Source organism: Gorilla gorilla, chromosome X (assembly GCF_029281585.2).
Source record: "Gorilla gorilla gorilla isolate KB3781 chromosome X, NHGRI_mGorGor1-v2.1_pri, whole genome shotgun sequence".
NCBI classification, from domain to species: Eukaryota; Metazoa; Chordata; class Mammalia; order Primates; family Hominidae; genus Gorilla; species Gorilla gorilla.
In genome coordinates this window covers 109,247,777-109,268,106 of record NC_073247.2, presented here as the reverse complement: position 1 = coordinate 109,268,106, position 20,330 = coordinate 109,247,777, and the positions used below count along the sequence as shown (strand labels likewise).

At 37.9% G+C, this 20,330-nt stretch overlaps 1 protein-coding gene and 1 long non-coding RNA gene across 7 annotated transcripts in view; one reads left to right on the top strand and one right to left on the bottom strand.

Annotated features, from left to right (window-relative positions):
• DIAPH2 (diaphanous related formin 2) overlaps nt 1-20,330 on the bottom strand; it is a 914,723-nt gene that overhangs the window by 108,879 nt on the left and 785,514 nt on the right. The window contains exon 28 of one of the 6 annotated variants that reach the window (XM_063703102.1): nt 12,963-13,107. The exons of the other annotated variants lie outside the window; for them this stretch is intronic. Within the exon in view, the coding sequence (XP_063559172.1) occupies nt 13,058-13,107 (50 nt within the window). The 3' untranslated portion in view covers nt 12,963-13,057. Of the gene's footprint in view, nt 1-12,962; nt 13,108-20,330 lie in introns of those variants that run through there. 6 annotated transcript variants of the gene reach the window in all.
• Nucleotides 1-20,330, top strand: part of LOC134757924 (uncharacterized) — a 61,087-nt gene that overhangs the window by 25,922 nt on the left and 14,835 nt on the right. The window lies entirely within an intron of this gene.

The window sequence follows — 20,330 nt, the reverse complement described above, 5'->3', positions numbered from 1 at the left end:
CAGAAGTGCTTCCACTCAAGCTGGACCATCAAATCAATTATCACAGCAGTCTACTTTCTAAATATGAATGGCAATGAATGACAACAGGAAAGGCAAACTTTCAACTTTGATTTGTCATTGGTAATGCAAATCTTTTTTTTTTTTCTTTTTGGTCCCCTCCTCTTTTCCTTTTATATCTCTCTCAATTTCTCCCTGTCTCTCCCTCTCAATCTCTGTCCCTCACAGATGTTTGAGAGAGTCCAGCCATTTGGCCAAATTCTCCCCCCTGCTGTTGGCAGCTGCATTGTATCAAATCTTCAAATGAAAGCTTCACCTTTGTGAGTCAAAGTCACAAGAGAAAAATGGTATGGGGAGCCATTATTGCTATAAAATCTCTTTCTGCTAACCTCTGAGCCTGATTATTCCTGCATCTGAAGAAGCACAACAATGTTGCATCCTTATTCATTTGGGCTGTTTAAAATTCTTGCCTGCTCCAGTATTTGAAGCTTCAATTGTTTTGTGCTTAATGTTGCTCATTTCATATCAAGTTCTTGGTTATGTGAAATACTTTAATTTTTAAAATGTTATTATATCCTAGCTGTTTAAAAAGATTGAGAATGCCATAAAGAGAGAGACTGGTTTAAGCAAACCATAACTAGCTTTCATAATGCTGTATGTGGTCATTAATCCATCACTTTTGTGAGGATGTCTGCAATTTCTAGTATACTTAGTGCTTTACGTTTCTTTTCTCAAGCTGACAGCAATTCTTTTCACTGGCCAAAGATGCCACACTTTTACCAGTTATATTTATAAATATTACTTTAAAAAATGAGTTCAAAGCAGTAATATCACTTGAAAATGGCAGGCAAGAGAATAAATTATGCCAACCACTGTTAACCAGAAATTCTGTACCAGAGTCTTAGAATATATTGTCTTCATTTAGTCAAATAATGATGAGTTGTGCAAGGCTGTGCCTAGAGCCAATTTAACTGGTGAATTAAGGTGTCGGCTCTGTCAAAATTAGTCAACCATCACTGAAAAATACTCAACTACAAACTAATGACATGCATACACTGTTTTTCATGGGGGTGGGGGCAGTAGGGAGTAGAGATACAAAAGAGTATGAATTATAATTCCTATTCTCTAGAATCTCATTGAGGAGATAATGACAGACTCTCTCCTTTGACCAAACTTGAGTCAGATTCTTCTGAGCTCCCTTTTTAACTAGACCCAAACTTAGGCTCTGTCCCTGGCTCATTTAGTCCTGTTTTAGCAAAAATACTACTGGGTTAGTTTAGTGCAGATCCCCCACCCTTGATATCTGATCAAATTCCTTATTCCTCACTCTGGATATCTTATCATCTTGGTCTGACTTCAGCAAGAATCCTGTCAAGTCAGTTTTGCTGGAATGCCCTTAGGCCTGATGTTTCCTCTTAGTAATTTTCCATCAATCGACCCCCACCCTGGTTCATGGCTATAAATGTCCACTTGGTACTTCTTGTGTGTGGAGTTAAGCTTAATCTCACTACCGTATTACAAAATTCCACTGTAGTAGTCCCTCTGAATGAAGTCAGCCTTACGATCTTTAACAAGTGTCAGAATAATTTTTTTCTTTAACAATAAAACACAGAGATGTAAAAACAAAACTATAATATATGGTACTTTTTGCTAAGTGTCAACAGAACTACATAGAGAGTATAAGTTATGTAATTACAGCAAGCAGATTACTTTCAAATGGGGAATTCAACGAAGCCTTGATGAGGTAGATGGGATCTGAGCTATGCATGGTGAAAGCCTGGGTGAAGTTTTCATAGGTAGAAAGTAAGAGAGATTATTCCCAATGGGGAAGTAAACAGCTTAAATTGATTTACACATTGTTTATTTGGAAATACTATTTCTGAGCTCAATATTCTTTAGCATCTAACTTTATAAATGGTTAACGAAAAAAGGACAAAAGAAACATGCATAAGGTAGAAGAGGGTAGTCAATAATGGACGACCATTCTAACAAACAGTCTTTCTGCAGCTTACTCTTAGGCTTGTGGGTATGATATGCTGGGTCAAAGGTGGCTCTCAAGGGATCGGTAATAATTATAACAAATGTGATCCTAATTCAGCTGATCAGGGTTTGTATAAGATCGGTCCTGATCTCGTAAGGAATGGTGAGCTGCTCCAAAGATCTTAATGTTCTATTACTATCTAGATTTATATTTTATAAAATATGAAGACATCCTAGGCTGAAAGTAGATGTCCTACGGTAGTTGCAAGCTATGACTGTTCCAGTCCAGAGCTTTATGTATTCTTTGGGGACTTTTCCTAGGCCAGTGTCCACATCTTCTGTATTAGTTTCCTAGGTCTGCCATAATAAATTATGACAGACTGGGTGACTTACAATAACAGAAATGTATTCTCTCGCAGCTCTGGACACAAGAATTCTGAAGTTAAGGTACAGGGCAGGCTTGGTTCTTTTGAAGGTTCTGATGGAGAATTTGTTGCACTTCTCTCTCCTAGCTTTTTATGGTAGCCATCAATCCTTGGGATTCCTTGGCAGTCGCATCACTCCAGTCTATGCTTCCACAGTTACGTGGCATTCTCCCTGTGTGTCTTTGTGTCCCACATGGCCTACTTATAAGGACACCAGTCATTGGATTTAGGGTGCACCCTCATCCAGTATGACCATATCTTAACTTGATTACATTTTCAAAGCCTCCAATCACAAACAAGGTCCTATTCACAGATACTGGGGATTAGGACTTAAACATACCTTTTTGGGTGACAATTCAACCCATAACTCTTTCATAGCCTATTATTAAAGTACTATTTTCCTAAATGGGATTACTTAATTCCATCCCAATGATTCATTTCCCAGAATTTTTTTTCCTTTTGAAATAAGCAAGTTCATATAACATCTACCTAATAATCTGACTTTCAACTAAAATGGGATGTCTAATTTCTAATCGAGTTTAGTACATATTAGAGCTGTCTTCAAAATCTACTTCACATAGTGAAAGCAAGGTAGTACAGTCAAAGTTACATTAGGCCCTGTGGGGAGATAAAAAAAATGATTTAAAAAAAATTGGCTCCTACTCTCATATAGTTTACAGCCTTGAGGTTTCACAGCATAGAATGTTTGCAATGGAAGGGATCATAAAGATCATCTATTCTAAACCATTCATTTTATAGATGAGGCCTTTGAGGCCCAGTGAGGTTAACTAATTTGCCCAGGGCTCACAAAGTTAATTGGGGAAATAGAACATGCAAGGGAAACAAATGAAGGGCACAATTTTAAAGAAATCCAGCTACTCTTCTGCTTTTGTGTATGAGGTACACAGTGAATGCTGATGATGTGCCATAGAGATTAGATCGAAGTCTGGCAGTCAAGAGCAATTCTGGAGTAGATGCCAAGACTCTTCATCTCCTTTGCTCTCATCTCTGTAGCCTCCCAGAAAGCAAAATAACTTCCTGACCTTTCTTTTCCTGGGGCATGGGCTTAACTCAAGTTTCAGTTGTCTGGGGAAGCAATACCTTTAGAGTAGAAAGCACAAGGCTGTGCTGCTCTACCTGTTGTAATTCTCTGATGAGCATAAACTAATGGTAGAGAAGTAGCCCCCAGGGTGGGTGGGGTCGGGAAGAAAGGATTCAGGAGTTACAGATTTGCTATAGATAACAGAACTGTGATGCACAGTTCATTCTTTCCTGTTTCAAAAAGGAAATATGTAGTATAACTGATTTTGAAGGGAAAAAAGGATAAATTGCCTACTTCAAAGACAACCAATTGCTGGAATAGCTTTCAAGTCAGTTTGTAAGTCAAAGCTCTTCTTTACTTTCTCCTTTAACAGAAAATGTTTGATATACCAAAAAATTAACAAACAAAAAAACCAAAAAACTACCATTAATGTAATTAAAAACAACCAATCACTAGAGTTAAAGAACAATGAGGTACCATGGCATTCTATCATAACCTAACTAAAGATTTAACAGAAAAAGAAACTGAAAAAAATGGTAAGAAATTACAGGAAGAAACCAAGATTTTGCATATCTGTTTATTTTTCAACTGGCATTGAATCATCATTAACTGAGCCTATTTTCTCTGAATTAATGGAACTAACATTTAATCTGACTTGCCTAATATGGGGATAGGCTTACTCCTTTCTTACAAAATGTACAAGATTTAAAATTAAAGTAGAAAAGCACCACTTTCCAAGCCTACTGTTTTGGGATGCAGCGAACAATTAACTATGTTTCTACCAATTTATTCAAAATTTCATTCAAAATATTCTTTACATAATTATATTTCTTAGAGCTGTTTAAGAACTGCAATTTCAAATTAGGTGATTTCAAGTACACCTAGATGTGAATTAACATAAATTTTAGCATCATCAACTAGAAAACAGAGCTTCAAAGAAACCAAGTAACATGTTATAGATTAACATAAACAAATGTACATAATCAGAGATTCAAAGACATAGTAGAATGTCACATTTTCTTTGGAGTTTTGAAAAAGAATAAAATTTGACAAATAATGCATTATAATGATCACCTCCATGGATGTCTAAGCATGGGATAGAATTTTTGGCTTTACTAGCAAGAAGAATTACAAATTGAATGTGTTAAGTGTATGCATATCATGCTTCTATGGGGATGATTACACAATTGTGACAATAGCAAAAAACCAACTCTCATGAAATGATCCTCCTTATAAGAAACTTACAATGCAAGCTAACTTTGGAAAACTCCACAAATGAATTAGTAACTAGAAGAGTCACTCTTCCACTTATTACTGACTTAGGCCTGGAGAGCTGAGATTTTTGTCATTTATGATACAGCTGAGAAGAAGAGCTCTTTAGTGTTTTTTTCATTAAAAACTTCATGAAGACCTGTAATTGGACAAGTACCCATTACCTAGGCATTAAATCTAAATTCTATAGTAGTCCCACACTTTACTTCATTAGTCAAACACACATGCACAAATCAATGCAAGATTTCAATAAGAAATTTATAGGGAAATATAATTTCACATGATAGTTCATCTTACTGTACTTCAATTTATTAATTATTTGATTCGCCTTCTGAAAACTGTAGAGCTGATTCACTAGTATAACTTTTTCTTTCTAATACAATGGATTATTTAAACTAAAAAGGATGTGTGTATATATATATACATGTATACACACACACACACACACACACACATATATATATTTTTTTAGACGGAGTCTTGCTCTGTCACCCAGGTTGGAGTGCAATGGCACAATCTTGGCTCACTGCAACCTCTGCCTCCCAGGCTCAAGCCATTCTCCTGCCTCAGCCTCCAGAGTAGCTGGGATTACAGGCATTTGCCACTACTCCTGGCTAATTTTTGTATTTTTAGTACAGACGGGTCTCACCATGTTGGTCAGGCTGGTCTCGAACTCCTGACCTCAGGTGATCCACCCACCTTGGCCTCCCAAAGTGCCAGGATTACAGGTGTGAGCCACAGCACACGGCCTATATATATTTTTTGAGAGAATCTCACTCTGTTGCCCAGGCTGGAGTGCAGTTGCACGATCTCTGCTCACTGCAACCTCCACCTCCCAGGTTTAAGCAATTCTCCCTGCCTCAGCCTCCCAAGTAGTGGGATTAACAGAGGCCAGTTACCATGCCTGGCCGATTTTTGTATTATTAGTAGAGATGCGGTTTCACCATGTTGGCCAGGCTAGTCTTGAACTCCTGACCTCAGGTGATCCGCCCACCTTGGCCTCCCAAAGTGCTGGGATTACAGGGGTGAGCCACTGCATGAGGCCATAAAAAGGATGTGTGTGTGTGTATGTGTGTGTGTGTATATACATATATATATATACATATATATATATATATGTATATATATATATATATTTTTTTTTTTTTTTTTTTTTGAGACAGAGTTTTGCTCTTGTTGCCCAGACTGGAGTGCAATGGCGCAATCTCGGCTCACCACAACCTCCACCTCCCGGCTTCAAGCGATTCTCCTGCCTCAGCCTCCTGCGTAGCTGGGATTACAGGCATGTGCCACCACACCTGGCTAATTTTGTATTTTTTTAAGTAGAGACAGGGTTTCTGCATGTTGGTCAGGTTGGTCTCGAACTCCCTACCTCGGCCTCCCAAAGTGCTGGGATTACAGGCATGAGCCACGGCGCCCGGCCATGTATATTTTTTAAAGCAGTATTACTCATTCAATTGAAAAAATTAATTCTACAGCTCAGGCTTTTTTGAAGTCATATTTCATACTACAAGTTCTATACAGAAGCACTGTTTAAGCTCTTAAATATTGGTTACATTTCAGAATTTCAGTCCTCAGACCCAGAAGACATTTTATTAATTTAATAAAGATTTAATAAAGACATTTAATTAAGATTAGGCAAGATGCAGACATGTATTGTATACAAGGGTGGCAGAAAGGACCTTTAGCGTGCCTCTACATTTGCCATTTTGCTAACATAAACCCAAGCTGAACTTCACTCATTTTTTATGCAAATCCAAGGATGGGGAGTGGCTTAAGTGTAAACTTACACTTTCTACCACTAATGTGTTAAGCCAGGACTTCTCTTAACTCTATGTGGAAGGTACAGCTATACTTTATAACCAAATCAAAACACCATAGTCAATTATAGGTATATATTTCATGACTTTAACTAAAATGTGAACATTACTTTTCCAATCTTTATGTTACTGTGATGTGACTGATCTTTAAATAGACTCAAATTAATGAGAAAATATGGACATTTCACTTAGAATGAAAGACTCAGATGATAGGAAATTTGTCTCAAATGTTAATGTGTTGGGTTCTAACAACACAAAGCTCCAATTAAACTAAATTTTACATATAATATGATGCACATAGGTAGATTTCTAATGTTTTCCTGATGACTCAAGTAGAGTGCTTTATTTTTAAAAAACTGGTTATGTTGTTCACTTCAGGTTTACAATATTAATGCTATTTTGTGATCAATTTGGTAAGCCCTACAATATTTCCCAAAATGACTTATAGATGCAACTTGACAACTCTTTTACTTAGCTAGCATGATAATTAGAACCTAAACTTGCATTTCAGGTTGCCATATCACCTATACAGAACTGACAACAAGCTATTTTCTTGGCAAATACCTGATTGATGGTTCATTCTTAGCATGCTTGGAGAAACACATTAATAAGATAACCCATGTCTTTTTTCACTCTGTAATATCTACAGATGATCTCTATTTCAGATGACTCTAAGCAGCTAAACACGAATAAAAAAGAACACCTTTCTGGCTCATTAAGGCAATTGCTCAAGCTGTCATTAGAATTATCTCTCTGAAAATGCAGTACAGGATGCAGCAGGCCTTGTCTGCTGCAGAAACTAATGGTACAGAGCTACCTTTTGACAGCAGGACTAAATTTACATACTTTACATATTCAGTGAGTAAAGGAATAATTTACAATAATCAAATATGCTATGTTTGGGGCATTTTCTCCTCATTTGAAATACATCTGTCTACTTTGTAAGCCTAGTCATCGACAACCGCATAGGAAATGAATTAATTGAGCCAAAGCAAAAGGAGACCTTTTCTACTTATTTAACCCTACCCATTTTCTATAGGGGAATTGTAAAGTATGCCTCAGAAGATAAATAGCAAGTCATGCCTGAAAAGATGAGATGCTCTGGTTTTCATCCTCAGACCTGCTAGGCTGACTACCTGTCAGATAAGGCAGCAGCCAGGATTATGCCTTGAAAAGCTGACAAACCAAGATTTTTATCATTAAATCAAACCTGGTGGGTTTAAACTCTGTGCACTTTAATTATCTCATATTTAATTAGAAGAACTAGATTAAACCAAAAGTGGAGGGTGGGGGGAGGTCCTGGCAAAGGAGAATCAAGGAGTTATGGGGGATGCGGAGACTTCATATCCACAAATCAGATTTCTCATTTCTAATAAAGCAAGGTTTACATTTAGAGGAGATTCAAGGAATCACTGGGCTGCACAATACTAGAAGTTATCTAGTCCATCCCAGAACGATAATCATCTACCCTGTTCTTTATTATTATTAATTTTTTTTTTTTGAGATGGAGTCATGCTCTGTCACTCAGGCTGGAGTGCAGTGGCACGATCTCTGCTCACTGCAACCTCTGCCTCTTGGGTTCGAGGGATTCTCCTGTCTCAGCCTCTCGAGTAGCTGAGATTACAGGCACCCGCCACCACACCCGGCTAATGTTTTGTATTTTTAGTAGAGACAGGGTTTCACCATGTCAGCCAGGCTGGTCTCGAACTCCTCACCTCAGGTGATCTACCCGCCTCGGCCCCCAAAGTGCTGGGATTACAGGCATGAGCCACCACGCCTGGCCTTACCCTATTCTTTAAAATCTCTGCAGGAAGAGGTTCTGCATATTTGAAAAGGTTTAAAACTAATAAGGGCACTATAAGTCACTTTACCAGAGAATGAGAAAATGAAAATTTTTATACTTCACCAACTAAAAGATAAAAATAATCTGTTCTCCAGAGGTTGCTTTTATTACTATTTTTCTTTATGTAAGGCAAGACAGCATAATTAACAGTACTTTCAGACTATCTTGTTTCATAATAGAATAGAGTCATAAGACAATGAATTATTTAACCAGTAAGTACTCATTGATGATCTACTCCAGCAGTCGGCAAACTTTCTCTGTAAAGGGTCAGATAGTAAATATTTTAGGCTTTGTGGGCCACAGAGTCTCTGTCACAATTGCTCAACTCTACTGCTGTAGCCCAAAAGCAGGCATAAATAATGTGTAAATGAATAAACGTGGCAATGTTGCAAAAAACTTTATTTATGGAGAGTTGAATTTCATATAATTTTCATGTCACAAAATATTGTTTTTCTTGTGGTTTTTGAGACAGTCTCCCTTTGTCGCCTAGGCTAGAGTGCAGTGGCATGATCTCTGCTCACTGCAACCTCTGTCTCCTGGGTTCAAGTGATTTTCCTGCCTCAGCCTCCTGAGTAGCTGGGACTACAGGAACCTGGTACCACACCTGGCTAATTTTTGTATTTTTAGTACAGACGGGTTTCACCATGTTGGCCAGGCTGGTCTCGAACTCCTGACCTCAAGTGATCCACCTACCTCGGCCTCCCAAAATGTTGGGATTACAGGCGTGAGCCACCACGCCCAGCCCTTGTGATTGTTTTCTTACCATTTAAAATCATAAGAAATATTCTTGCTGGGCGTGGTGGCTTACACCTATAATCCCAGCACTTTGGGAGGCCAAGGCGGGCAGATCACGAGGTCAGGAGTTCAAGACCAAGCCTGACCAACACGGTGAAACCCCGTCTCTACTAAAAATGCAAAAAGTTAGCAGGGCATGGTGGCGGGCGCCTGTAATCCCAGCTACTCAGGAGGCTGAGGCAGGAGAATCACTTGAGTCCAGGGGGCGGAGGTTGCAGTGAGCAGAGATTACGCCATTGCACTCCAGCCTGGGCGACACAGCGAGACTCTGTCTCAAAAATAAATAAATAAATTAATTAATTTTTTAGAAAAGAAATATTCTTAGGTTTTGGACTGGATTTGGCTTATAGGCCATAGTTTGTTATCCAATGGTCTCTTCCACACTTAAGTCACTATGAAGGGGAGAGAAAATGATACAACACATGGCTACTTTTCATAATGGTTGGGAAAACAAGACAAAAATATTTTTTAAATTGGCAAATAATATAAAGCTGCACATAATAAAGGGCTAAAGTGTGTAGGGCATCCCATAGGCTAAAAGAGTCAAGGCACGAGGAGGACATGACTCTATGAGATCTGGAATAGTCAGAACAGGACTCATGTAGCAACTAGTTGTACCAGGAAGAACTAGGTGGACTTATATAAGTGGAGAAAAGAAGGAAAGAGCACTCCAGTTGAGAGAAATAACATAAACCAGGATAGAGAAATGTGAATTAGCAGGTTGCATTTGGGGGAATGTAGGAGAAAGGCCTGTCTAAGCAGAATCAATTGGAGAAATTAATTCAGTCACTCAATAGATAACTATTGATCACTCCTGTGTGTCAAGCATTATGCTAAACACTAGAGATACTGTGATGAGTAAGGCACAATCCTTGTCCTCCAATTGCTCACAGTCTTGTTAGAAGGACAAACAAGCAAGCAATTATAATACAGGATAAGATACTTGTACTGAGGTATAAAGCTCCCTGGAAATAACTATGGCAATTTAAAAAATTATGTCAATTCTCAACACTCCATTCATTTGCATTTAAGGTAGAGATCTGTGATTTAAACCATAAAGGGAATCCAAATGCAAAATAAAAATCCCTGTGTGACCCATACAAGGCCTGATCATTTAAATATTCAAACGTAACTGCCTTTCCTAGAGAAACAGCAAAATCACATAAACTTCCTATAAGTGATTTTTGGAAACCCTTTGAAGATTATAATTTTAAAAAGGATTATTATTTTATTAGCTTGATTCACTGCAACTGGGCATTATGTCATTGGTCCTAACAATGTGCATACACCTATCTGTAAACCTTTTCAGCAATGAGGTAAATTACTATGGAAAAGCCTGAAAGATTTTTTTCACCAGAGATCTTTAAGAAGAGGATTTATATCTACCTGCATGAGATGGCTCAGGATCAATAATGCCTAGAGCACAGCATGAATTTTCAACTCTATGATTTGAAATCTCTTAAAAGTATTCCAGTGACTATTTCTACAAATTATATCACTCATTTTTAAAAAATGTAGTAGTGTTATCAGACTTATTTGAGGTAAGAACTAAAAATTCAGCTACAATTGTTTAGAGCACTATGACCAAAGAAAATCTGAAGGAAATCATAAATCTTTTGCATGAGCCCCTAAGTGAAAGGGAACATTGTAAGGAAATAGCATGCAGGATAGAATTAGACAAACTGGTGTTCAGATTCTGATTCAGCCATTCACCAGCTGCGACCTTGCCCAAGCTACTTAACTTCTCTAATCTTCCATTTCTTCCCCTGTAAACTTGGGAAAAGAAAACCTAATGCTCAGGAATGTTGTGAAGATGCAATGAGATGCTGTACATATGACACCTAGAACATGCCAGGCAAACAATATGTACTCAAGAAATGTTAAAGTTCTCCATTCTTTCTGTGTTTTTCTTTCCTTTTTTTTTTTTTTTTTTTTTGAGACGGATTTTCACTCTCATTGCCCAGTCTGGAGTGCAATGGCGCGATCTTGGCTCACTGCAACCTCCACCTCCCAGGTTCAAGCAATTCTCCTGCCTCAGCCTCCTGAGTAGTTGGGATTACAGGCGCACCACCACGCCCGGCTGATTTTTTGTATTTTTAGTAGAGACGGGGTTTCACCACGTTGGCCAGGCTGGTCTTGAATTCCCGACCTCAGGTGATCCGCCCGCCTTGGCCTCTCAAAGTGTTGGGATTACAGGCGTGAGCCACCACGCCCGGCCCATTCTTTCCTCATTGCCAGTTTCAACTCAACTTTTTTAGGCAATGACCCCGAACAACAGGCACAAAGATGTCATTTGCGTGGTAAGTGAGCATAAAAGGGAGAACAGACCTATGTATGTGTAACCTTTCTTCTGTGGTTATTGTGGGTAGCATGTTGTGGGTAGTGTGACTTAACAACCAACTCTGCTATAGAAGGCACCTGTTGAACCTCCCCTTCCTCCTGAATCCAAATATGCATCTGCATTCTCCACTTTCACTCTTTCCTTTTAATGTTCTCTCAGCCATGGACCTCTCCTCAAAAGCCAGGGTCCTTGGTGAGCGGAATAAATAAATGGTGAGAAAGACCAGAGGAAAATGTAATTTTCCTAGCAATACCTCCATTTTCTACAATAGTTAAGAAATATTATTTGCTTTTTCTCAGTTCATTTCCAAACTAAGTCTCACACCCTTGGAATGCTGTAATACCAATACTGCCACTTGTGAAGAGTATGTCATTCGGGCTTCTCTATACAGCATTAAAATGAGGCTTCCTCAATAAATAATATATGTGGAAGCTTCTCTGAGCTAGAACAACCATACCTCTTTTGTGCATAGCAACTCCCATGATCTAGAAGTGCTTCCTGCAGTTATGTTCTTATTAAGTTGAATATTTCACATGCTTTGGAGCTGAGAGCCAAGAGCCAAGTCTCTTGCGTGGTTGTTTTTTTTTTTTTTCTTAACACAGTATTGAAATCTTCATTATCTCCAAATATTCTATCTATGTTTGCTACTAAATGTACATGTAGTAGTGCTATTGCCCAATATGATTTCTGAATGGATTAATAATAATATCAATTTTATATCTCCAGGTACACAACTCACAGGATTCTTAAAGTATCTCAATAGTAGAATACGAATAGGTAAAGAAATCACTGTGCTATGATTCATATCTGAAGGACTGTGATCCCACATAGGAACATGTAAATAATCAAGGGCTTAGGCAAATGATATAAACACATTTGCACAAGCCTGAATGCATAAACTTCATACATGCAAAGATATAAAAATATACGTATTACATGAGTTATTTGCAATTATGTCTTAAAACACTCAGGGTATTTCTGAGTGTTCAAGTTAATGAAGTTCTTGAAAATATGGATTAATTTAAATATACTAAAATTATATATTACATATATGTATGTGTGTGTGTATGTGTGCATGCACGCACTATATATGGCTAATAACTGGCAAAAAACCATGGCTACCCTAGTGGCTTTTGTCTTTATATAATAGTCACTCCAATAATGACTAGTATACATTTTAAAAACACATTCATAGGACAGAGATCATATCTTAGACTGCTTTTGTATCCCGCTTAATGCCTGGCAGAATGTTCTGCACAACACAGTCATCTTGAATGCAAGCTAGAAATATTCATTGTAGACTATATATCTGTTTTCTTCCCAAGTCTCTATTTTCTTTCCAGGCATAGATATGGTTAACCATCATGAAATCGGTATTAAGGGGCATATAGCATAAATTTTATCAGAAAGCCTTAGGCAGAAAGAAAAGAGCACCAGACAAAATGAATATCATGTTTCCACTAGAAACTTTTACTACTTGATTATCTTAAAAAGTCATGTTGTACCATCACCCAATCCTGTTTAAAACAGCACTCAGGCCGTTTATGTAGCTGATCTTGGATTAGCCCTTGTTGCACAGGGATGATTTACCACTGCAGAAAAGAAGAAATAAAGAGAAAAATTATTTGAAATGTATAAATAAAAAAACATAATGCACCTAGAACACTGAATAAGGCAAAACCATAAACAGCTCATTTATAATATTGATTTAGGATTGTGCTACTGTAACTTAAAATGAGAAGTTCAACAAATTAGGCCACAGATAATACACAAATCTCATATTTATTTCATTAGTTATCATGCAGGTCATGATAAACATGTCACATAATAAAGGAATGAACTGCGTATTGCCAGCACTCCATCTCAAGCTGCATTCTTGCTTGTTTCTTTGGAAAGTTGTAAGTTAATGAATAGATGCTACTTTCTATGATACGGATGTCCTTCACTACTCGAATCTATTGAATTCAGCAATGAATACATATTCATGAATGTGAACTCTTCTCAAAACAGGGATTTAGACAGTCTATTCCATTAAACATAAGTTTATTTTTCTTCCAGGTGTCAGCTAGGAAATCAACATTTTGGTCAGTGGCCTTTTCATAATGTTTGTCCTAATGGATGCCACCTGGAAAGAAAATCAACTGATATTTAATAGAGTATATTTTCTAAATTTCCATTCTAGGAAGAGTATTATCTTAGGAAGAAGTAATTCATTCTAATTATTAGAAATTAACATAGATTCATAAATACAACTGTAGCTGAATCTGGTGCTAATTAAAACAAGAGTTAAACAAAAACTATATAATTCACTTTATTATACATTTACATTCTATTGATGATAATAATTAGAGTCTATGCTATCATCAACTTGATGTTTTCATAGCTATACTGTTTATCTTGGTCATCCTACTATGGTTTCTATGTATCTGATGAGGCCAACTGTGTTTTCTGTCAGTCTGTTCCAGTTACCTGTGTTTTGATTTAGTGACTTGCCACATGGATATAATGTTTTACAATCATCTAAATGGTTAATATATATTAACTAATGTTTTAGTGTTAAATGTTCAAACAAAACCTAATAAACGGTGCACCTCCAAACCTTCTTGGCTTCCTTTACAAGTAATATGATGTTTTTTTTTTTTTCAAAAAGACCTTTCAAATATTCTAGTCATGCTCAATCAGTAAATACACCAAAATCAAACCTAAATAATAGGTTTTCTAGCTATAAAACAATACACGCTTGACAATATGGAAGAAATACAGGAAATAATTTTGTCAAATTTTGTTAAAGCCAAGAATGGGAAATGGGGCGGTAAAGGCCATATGTATGCTAGATTCATATAGTGGTTTCTGTTCTTGATGTTGAGATCAATAAACATCTGAGCACCTTCTATGTTTCCATCACAGTGGTAAAATACTGGGGCTAATGAATATGACGCAAGTCCTTAACTCCTTAAAGACTTATGTACTTTGGACAGCCATTCTATCCTATTCATCCAAGTGACCACAATGATTACTAAGAGCAGCAGCCGTGCTCATAGTTGATGGTGGCCAAAGGCTGACATTCGGAACATTACAATGGGCTAATATTCTACTCTCTCACAAGGGCTGTCCCTTGTATGGATGATATGATGGCAGAAGGGATGCAATATGGAAAAATCCTAAGTAGAAAAATTTTACTTCTGTTTGTTTTTTAAAAAAGTATTCCCCTGACAGCTTGGTCTGATTGACAGCTCTTACATACTGACCTAATGAACCTTCAGCCTGGGAGCCTTCACACATTCCCTGATAAGCAGTGAACTCAAGTTTTACTGTAGGCATCATCTCCTAAGCCCCAGTGATCTGACTAAACTGGCATGGCCTCCAAATACCACTGCAAACATTTATTGCAGGCCAATCCCAGCAGGAACGTTGTCAAACTGATTTTTCAGCTTTTACAGTCTCTCTGCAAATCAGCCCAAATCACATTGTTCCAGGTTTAGATTAAGCATCTAATTGTGTATCCCCATGGTCTCTGCTAGGATTTTGCAAAGGTGTTAAATTCTGGTACATGAAAACATCACAGAGCCACAAATGTATATGCAAATTATCTGCTTATTCCCCTGTAGAGTGTGAAAAATATTTTAAAGTTTTTTAAAAAACTACTGTTCATCTTATAGCTATTTTAGTTGTCTGTTTCTTCCTTACCCATTAGGGCCAATTTGTAAATGTACAATAGGGAAGATGAGACAAAAGGCTGGGGCAGGAATGATTCAGGATCATGATTAACACCAAAGAATATGTCCTGTACAAAGGGAATCCACAAGTCACATTTAGAGGATTCTTCTACATTGTTTATCTTAGGTCTTAAAGTATAATTCCTCAGGAAAAATGCAGAAACCAGGATACTAGTCTACTACAAAGAAGGAAGACTTTGTGCATTTATTTCAAATCTTTGAACAACAACAAAAAGGAATTAGTCTAACTATGACTAGTTTTCTAGAAACAACAGTGACTTACTTTAGAATTAAATGAGCATCACGGGACTGTAATGCATGGAAGCTATAGTTAACATTTTGAGCTTCTGAAACCACTTTTATGATGGACTTTTCCTATCTCATATTCTCAAATTAAATAAAACATTTGTTGCTCTAAATTTGGGATAAAAGGGTGTGTTCATCAGATTATACTACTTATATAGAATTTGAATTTAGCTTTAAATTGTCTTTCATTCCTCTTAGAAACTAGAATGATGAATCTGGACTAATCTTTTGCAAAAAGTAACCAGAGAAATGAAGATATTGTAATCCACAGAAAAAGAAAAAATATATACAATACTTTTCACTTCTTACATAAAGCATATTTAATCAAATGTCTTTGAATTTGTCAGCAATACATATAAACATACCTATACACATATATTCTCTCTCAATCTCAGGCTACAAAGCTACCAAAATAAAGACAGACTCTAAATGCCAACATAAAACCAGGCAAACACAAATGGATTCGGTAAATCTATTTTGCTGAACTTCAACTACCTCCTCTGGGGCTTTGGTCTGTACTTGCAGCATTACTTTTGCATAACTATGGTAAAACAACAGCAAGTGCAACAACAAAAACCAAGATTAATTAACTTGGCTGGTTCAGGGGAGATCTGTGGCAAGGTGTTTTTCCTCTAAAAGCTCTAAATTCATCTAGTTTCCAGTGTGTCCTAAGCATTTCAATCCATATTTTTCCTACGTGAGCATAAGAAGAGAAGTATACTGACATATTTAGATACTGGGTCACAGTAGGTGAAATAGATGTGAGATAGAATTCTGGTTTTTTAATACTTCAGTAGAGTCCCACCAAATTGTTTTTTAAGTCTCAAATGCCTAACTATAGATTTAACTGGGTATTTGTATCTTGTATACTTTTTTAAATCTTTGATTCTATACATAATATGAATGATTTTTTAAACAACCTACATATGTTGGTAAGATCTGTGCTCTTCAAGGTAGTTACTTTAGGAGCTACAGAATTAAGCAATGATTCTATCATTGGCAAAAAACATTTGTGAAGTCCTTCTTCGGGATATCTTTACAGTAGGCCCCACAGCCTTTTAAATAGTTTTGATGACAGCAAGTCTTTGACTTTTAATAGATTTGTTTTACAAAACAAATATTTCAGAGCCAAATCAATAAGTAACCTGGGTAATACCAAAGTTTGGTTAAACACTAGATGTAACTGAAGAAATTATACTGAATTTCTTCTCTAGCTCAAATTCAGGGTACTGCACAGCATTCATTTGGATAAATAAATTCTGGTTGGGGCCAAGCGTGGTGGCTCATGCTTGTAATCCCAGCACTTTGGGAGGCCGAGGTGGGTGGATCACCTGAGGTCAGGAGTTCGAGACCAGCCTGACCAACATGGTGAAACCCCATATCTACTAAAAATACAAAATTAGCCAGGTGTGATGGTACATGCCTGTAATCCCAGCTACTTGGGAGGCTAAGGCAGGAGAATCGTTTGAACCCAGGAGTTGGAGGTTGCAGTGAGCCGAGATTGCACCATTGCACCCCAGCCTGGGCAACAAGAGCAAAACTTCACCTCTAAACAAACAAACAAACAAAATTCTGGTAGGTTTGGTAACAAAGGCAATATACCATCATCCCTAGGTATCCATGAGGAATTGGTTACAGAACTTCCTTCAGAAACCAGAAAATTAGCAGATGCTCAAGTTCCTTATATAAGATGGCATAGTATTTGCATATCACCTATGTACATCCTCCCGTATACTTAAAATCATCTCTTGACAACTTAAAATACCTAATAAAATGTTAATGCTATGTAAAAGTTGTTATACTGTATTATTTAGGGGACATGAAAAAAGTCTGTGCATGTTTAGTACAGATGTCATTTTTAAAAATATTTTCGATATGCCTTTCATCGAATCCATGAATGTAGAACCTACGGATATGAAAGGACAATTGTATTCAGTATAATACAGACAAACGCATAAACGTGTGTGTGTGTGTGTATGTGTGTGTGTGTGTGTGTGAATTCTAAAGCAAGACAGGATAGTTCATTTTACAAATTAGGAAACGGAGGGCCTGAAGCTAGCGTAGTCCTAGTAAAGTCCCTGGTATACAGTGAAGTGCTTAAAAAATATTTATGTAGCCATGGCCGGGTGCGGTGGCTCATGCCTGTAATCCCAGCACTTTGGGAGGCCAAGAAGGGTGGATCACCTGAGGTCAGGAGTTCAAGATCAGCCTGACCAAAATGGAGAAACCCTGTCTCTACTAAAAATACAAAATTAGCCAGGCGTGGTGGCGCGTGCCTGTAATTCCAGCACTTGGGAGGCTGAGGCAGGAGAATTGCTTGAACCCAGAAGGCAGATGTTGCAGTGAGCCAAGATTGTGCCATTGCACTCCAGCCTGGGCAACAACAGCAAAACTCCGTCTCAAAAACAAAACAAAACAACAACAACAAAAACATACATATATATATTTATGTAGCCAAAATGATGATCTATGGAGAAATACACAATATGCTTTAAAATTGTGTTAGAGTGCCAGGATTATGGGTGTAGCAAACATCAGTCTATTTGCCAGCCCTTCCCATACCCTTCTCAGAGAATCTGCTCTTTCATCAAGTCCCTGGAAAAGGTGACAGTCCTATCACCATGTGATCTTATCTCTGCTCTGGCTGATTGGCCACAGACTGAGCACCTGACTTAAGGGAAACAAATTCACAGGCTAGCTGGATCAGTCAGATTCTGTCACAAGAATCTGAACTTGGAGAGACCCATGTCACATAAAGATAGGCACTTGAAGTAAGCATCATACTGTATCATAGTTGTGGCAGTCATGTTCAAACAAAGGAAACCAATGGGGCAATCTCGGCTCACTGCAAGCTCCGCCTCCTGGGTTCATGCCATTCTCCTGCCTCAGCCTCCTGATTAGCTGGGACTACAGGTGCCCGCCACTGTGCCTGGCTAATTTTTTTTTTTTTTTTTTTAGTAGAGATGGGGTTTCACCGTGTTAGCCAGGATGGTCTCGATCTCCTGACCTTGTGATCTGCCCGCCTCGGCCTCCCAAAGTGCTGGGATTACAGGCATGAGCCACCACCCCCCGGCCTGAGAGCAACTTATATTTCTAACTTTTCCATTTTGGTTCCAGCCTAAGACACTCTGTGGTCTCACTGTTGTTTCCTATCCTTGGATGTCCACAAGGTTGCTTATCACATCCTTAAATAAATACCCCTTCACTCAAGCTACCTTATGTAGATTTCTGTTCCATACAACCAAGCAGTGCCTATGACAATGTGGCAGTGGACCTGATTCCTCCCTTTAGTTTGTCAATAAAAAAAATTAGAAAAACAATTTTTAAACTGTTCATGGAATGGCTGAATGCCCAGGGAGATTAAGTGATTCACTTCAAGTCATTTGCACAGTGATGGGTCAAGCATTAGAAACCAGATCTCCTAACTCATCACAGACCCTGGAGTTACATAACCTTGGAAATGTTACTTAACCTCTCCTTGCCTCAGTTTCCCCCACTATAAAAGGGAATATAGTAATAGTACTTAACCTAATAGGATTTTTGTGAGGATTAAATTTGTTATTATATAATACAAATAGTAGAGGCCGGGAGCATAATCCCAGCATTTGGGAGGCTGAGGTGGGCAGATCACCTGAGGTCAGGAGTTCAAGATCAGCCTGGCCAACATGGTGAAACCCTGTCTCTACTAAAAACACAAAAATTAGCCAGGTGTGGTAGTGTGCGCCTATAGTCCCAGCTACTTGGGGGGCTGAGGCAGGAGAATCGCTTGAACCCGGGAGGCAGAGGTTGCAGTGAGCCGAGATCACCTCATTGCATTCCAGCTTGGTGACAGAGTGAGACTCAGTCTCAACAAAATAATAATAAAAATAAACAAATAAATAAAGTTGTAATAGCTGATTGAATCAGGGAAGGACCCTGACCTACAGGGGAACCATCCTAGGCTTGTCAAAGACTTGGGGCCTGGTGCAAAAAAAAAAAAAAAAGGATTCAGATAACATTCCTGTCACAGGAACATAGAATTGGGACCCAAGAATCTTTGTCAGGAGGTAGAAGGAGCAGTTAGATGAGGATAGGTGAAGTCTCGTTTCAAGCACTAGATTAAAGGCCCATGAACTCATGATGTGAAGGACCACAGAGTCACCTTGAAAGGAGAGCAAAGATCCCATTTCCAGGGCTCTAGGTCTAGGTGTATAATACATCATGCCCTGAATTCCCTTGAGCCTCTCTGTATCTGTTCAATGAACACCCAGTTTAAATAGCTTTTTGTTCCTTGTAATCAGAAGACACTCAATGAAGTAAAATGCTTATTAATAGTACCTTAACTTTTTGTACAAAATTAAAAGCAATTACATACACAAACAGCATAGAAGGGAGGTCCCAGATGCTTCTCATTTCAAACCTTTTTTTTTTTTAAGTGTTCTCACACTCTGTTGCAGCATGGTCATCACAATACTCTCATTTCTCTCTTTCTGGGTAAAAAGTGCTTTATCACCATCTTATCACCAGGAACTAAATGGCACAGGTCTTAAGAATGAGTAATTAATCATTCTATATCCATTGAGCATCATTGGATTCCTTTTGTTTAACATGATAGATAATAGCTTAAGCCTACATTCTTCCAATTAAAATGTGAAAATGTTCTTTACAAAGGTCTTCTACTCTTACAAAGCTAACCAAACTCTAGAGCATATTCTATAATTAGCACCCTGAAAATATTTTTTAAAGCAGCAAAACAGCAACCTGAGCACAAACCAAGACTACTGCAAATTGTAAACAACTTCAGATGATTTACA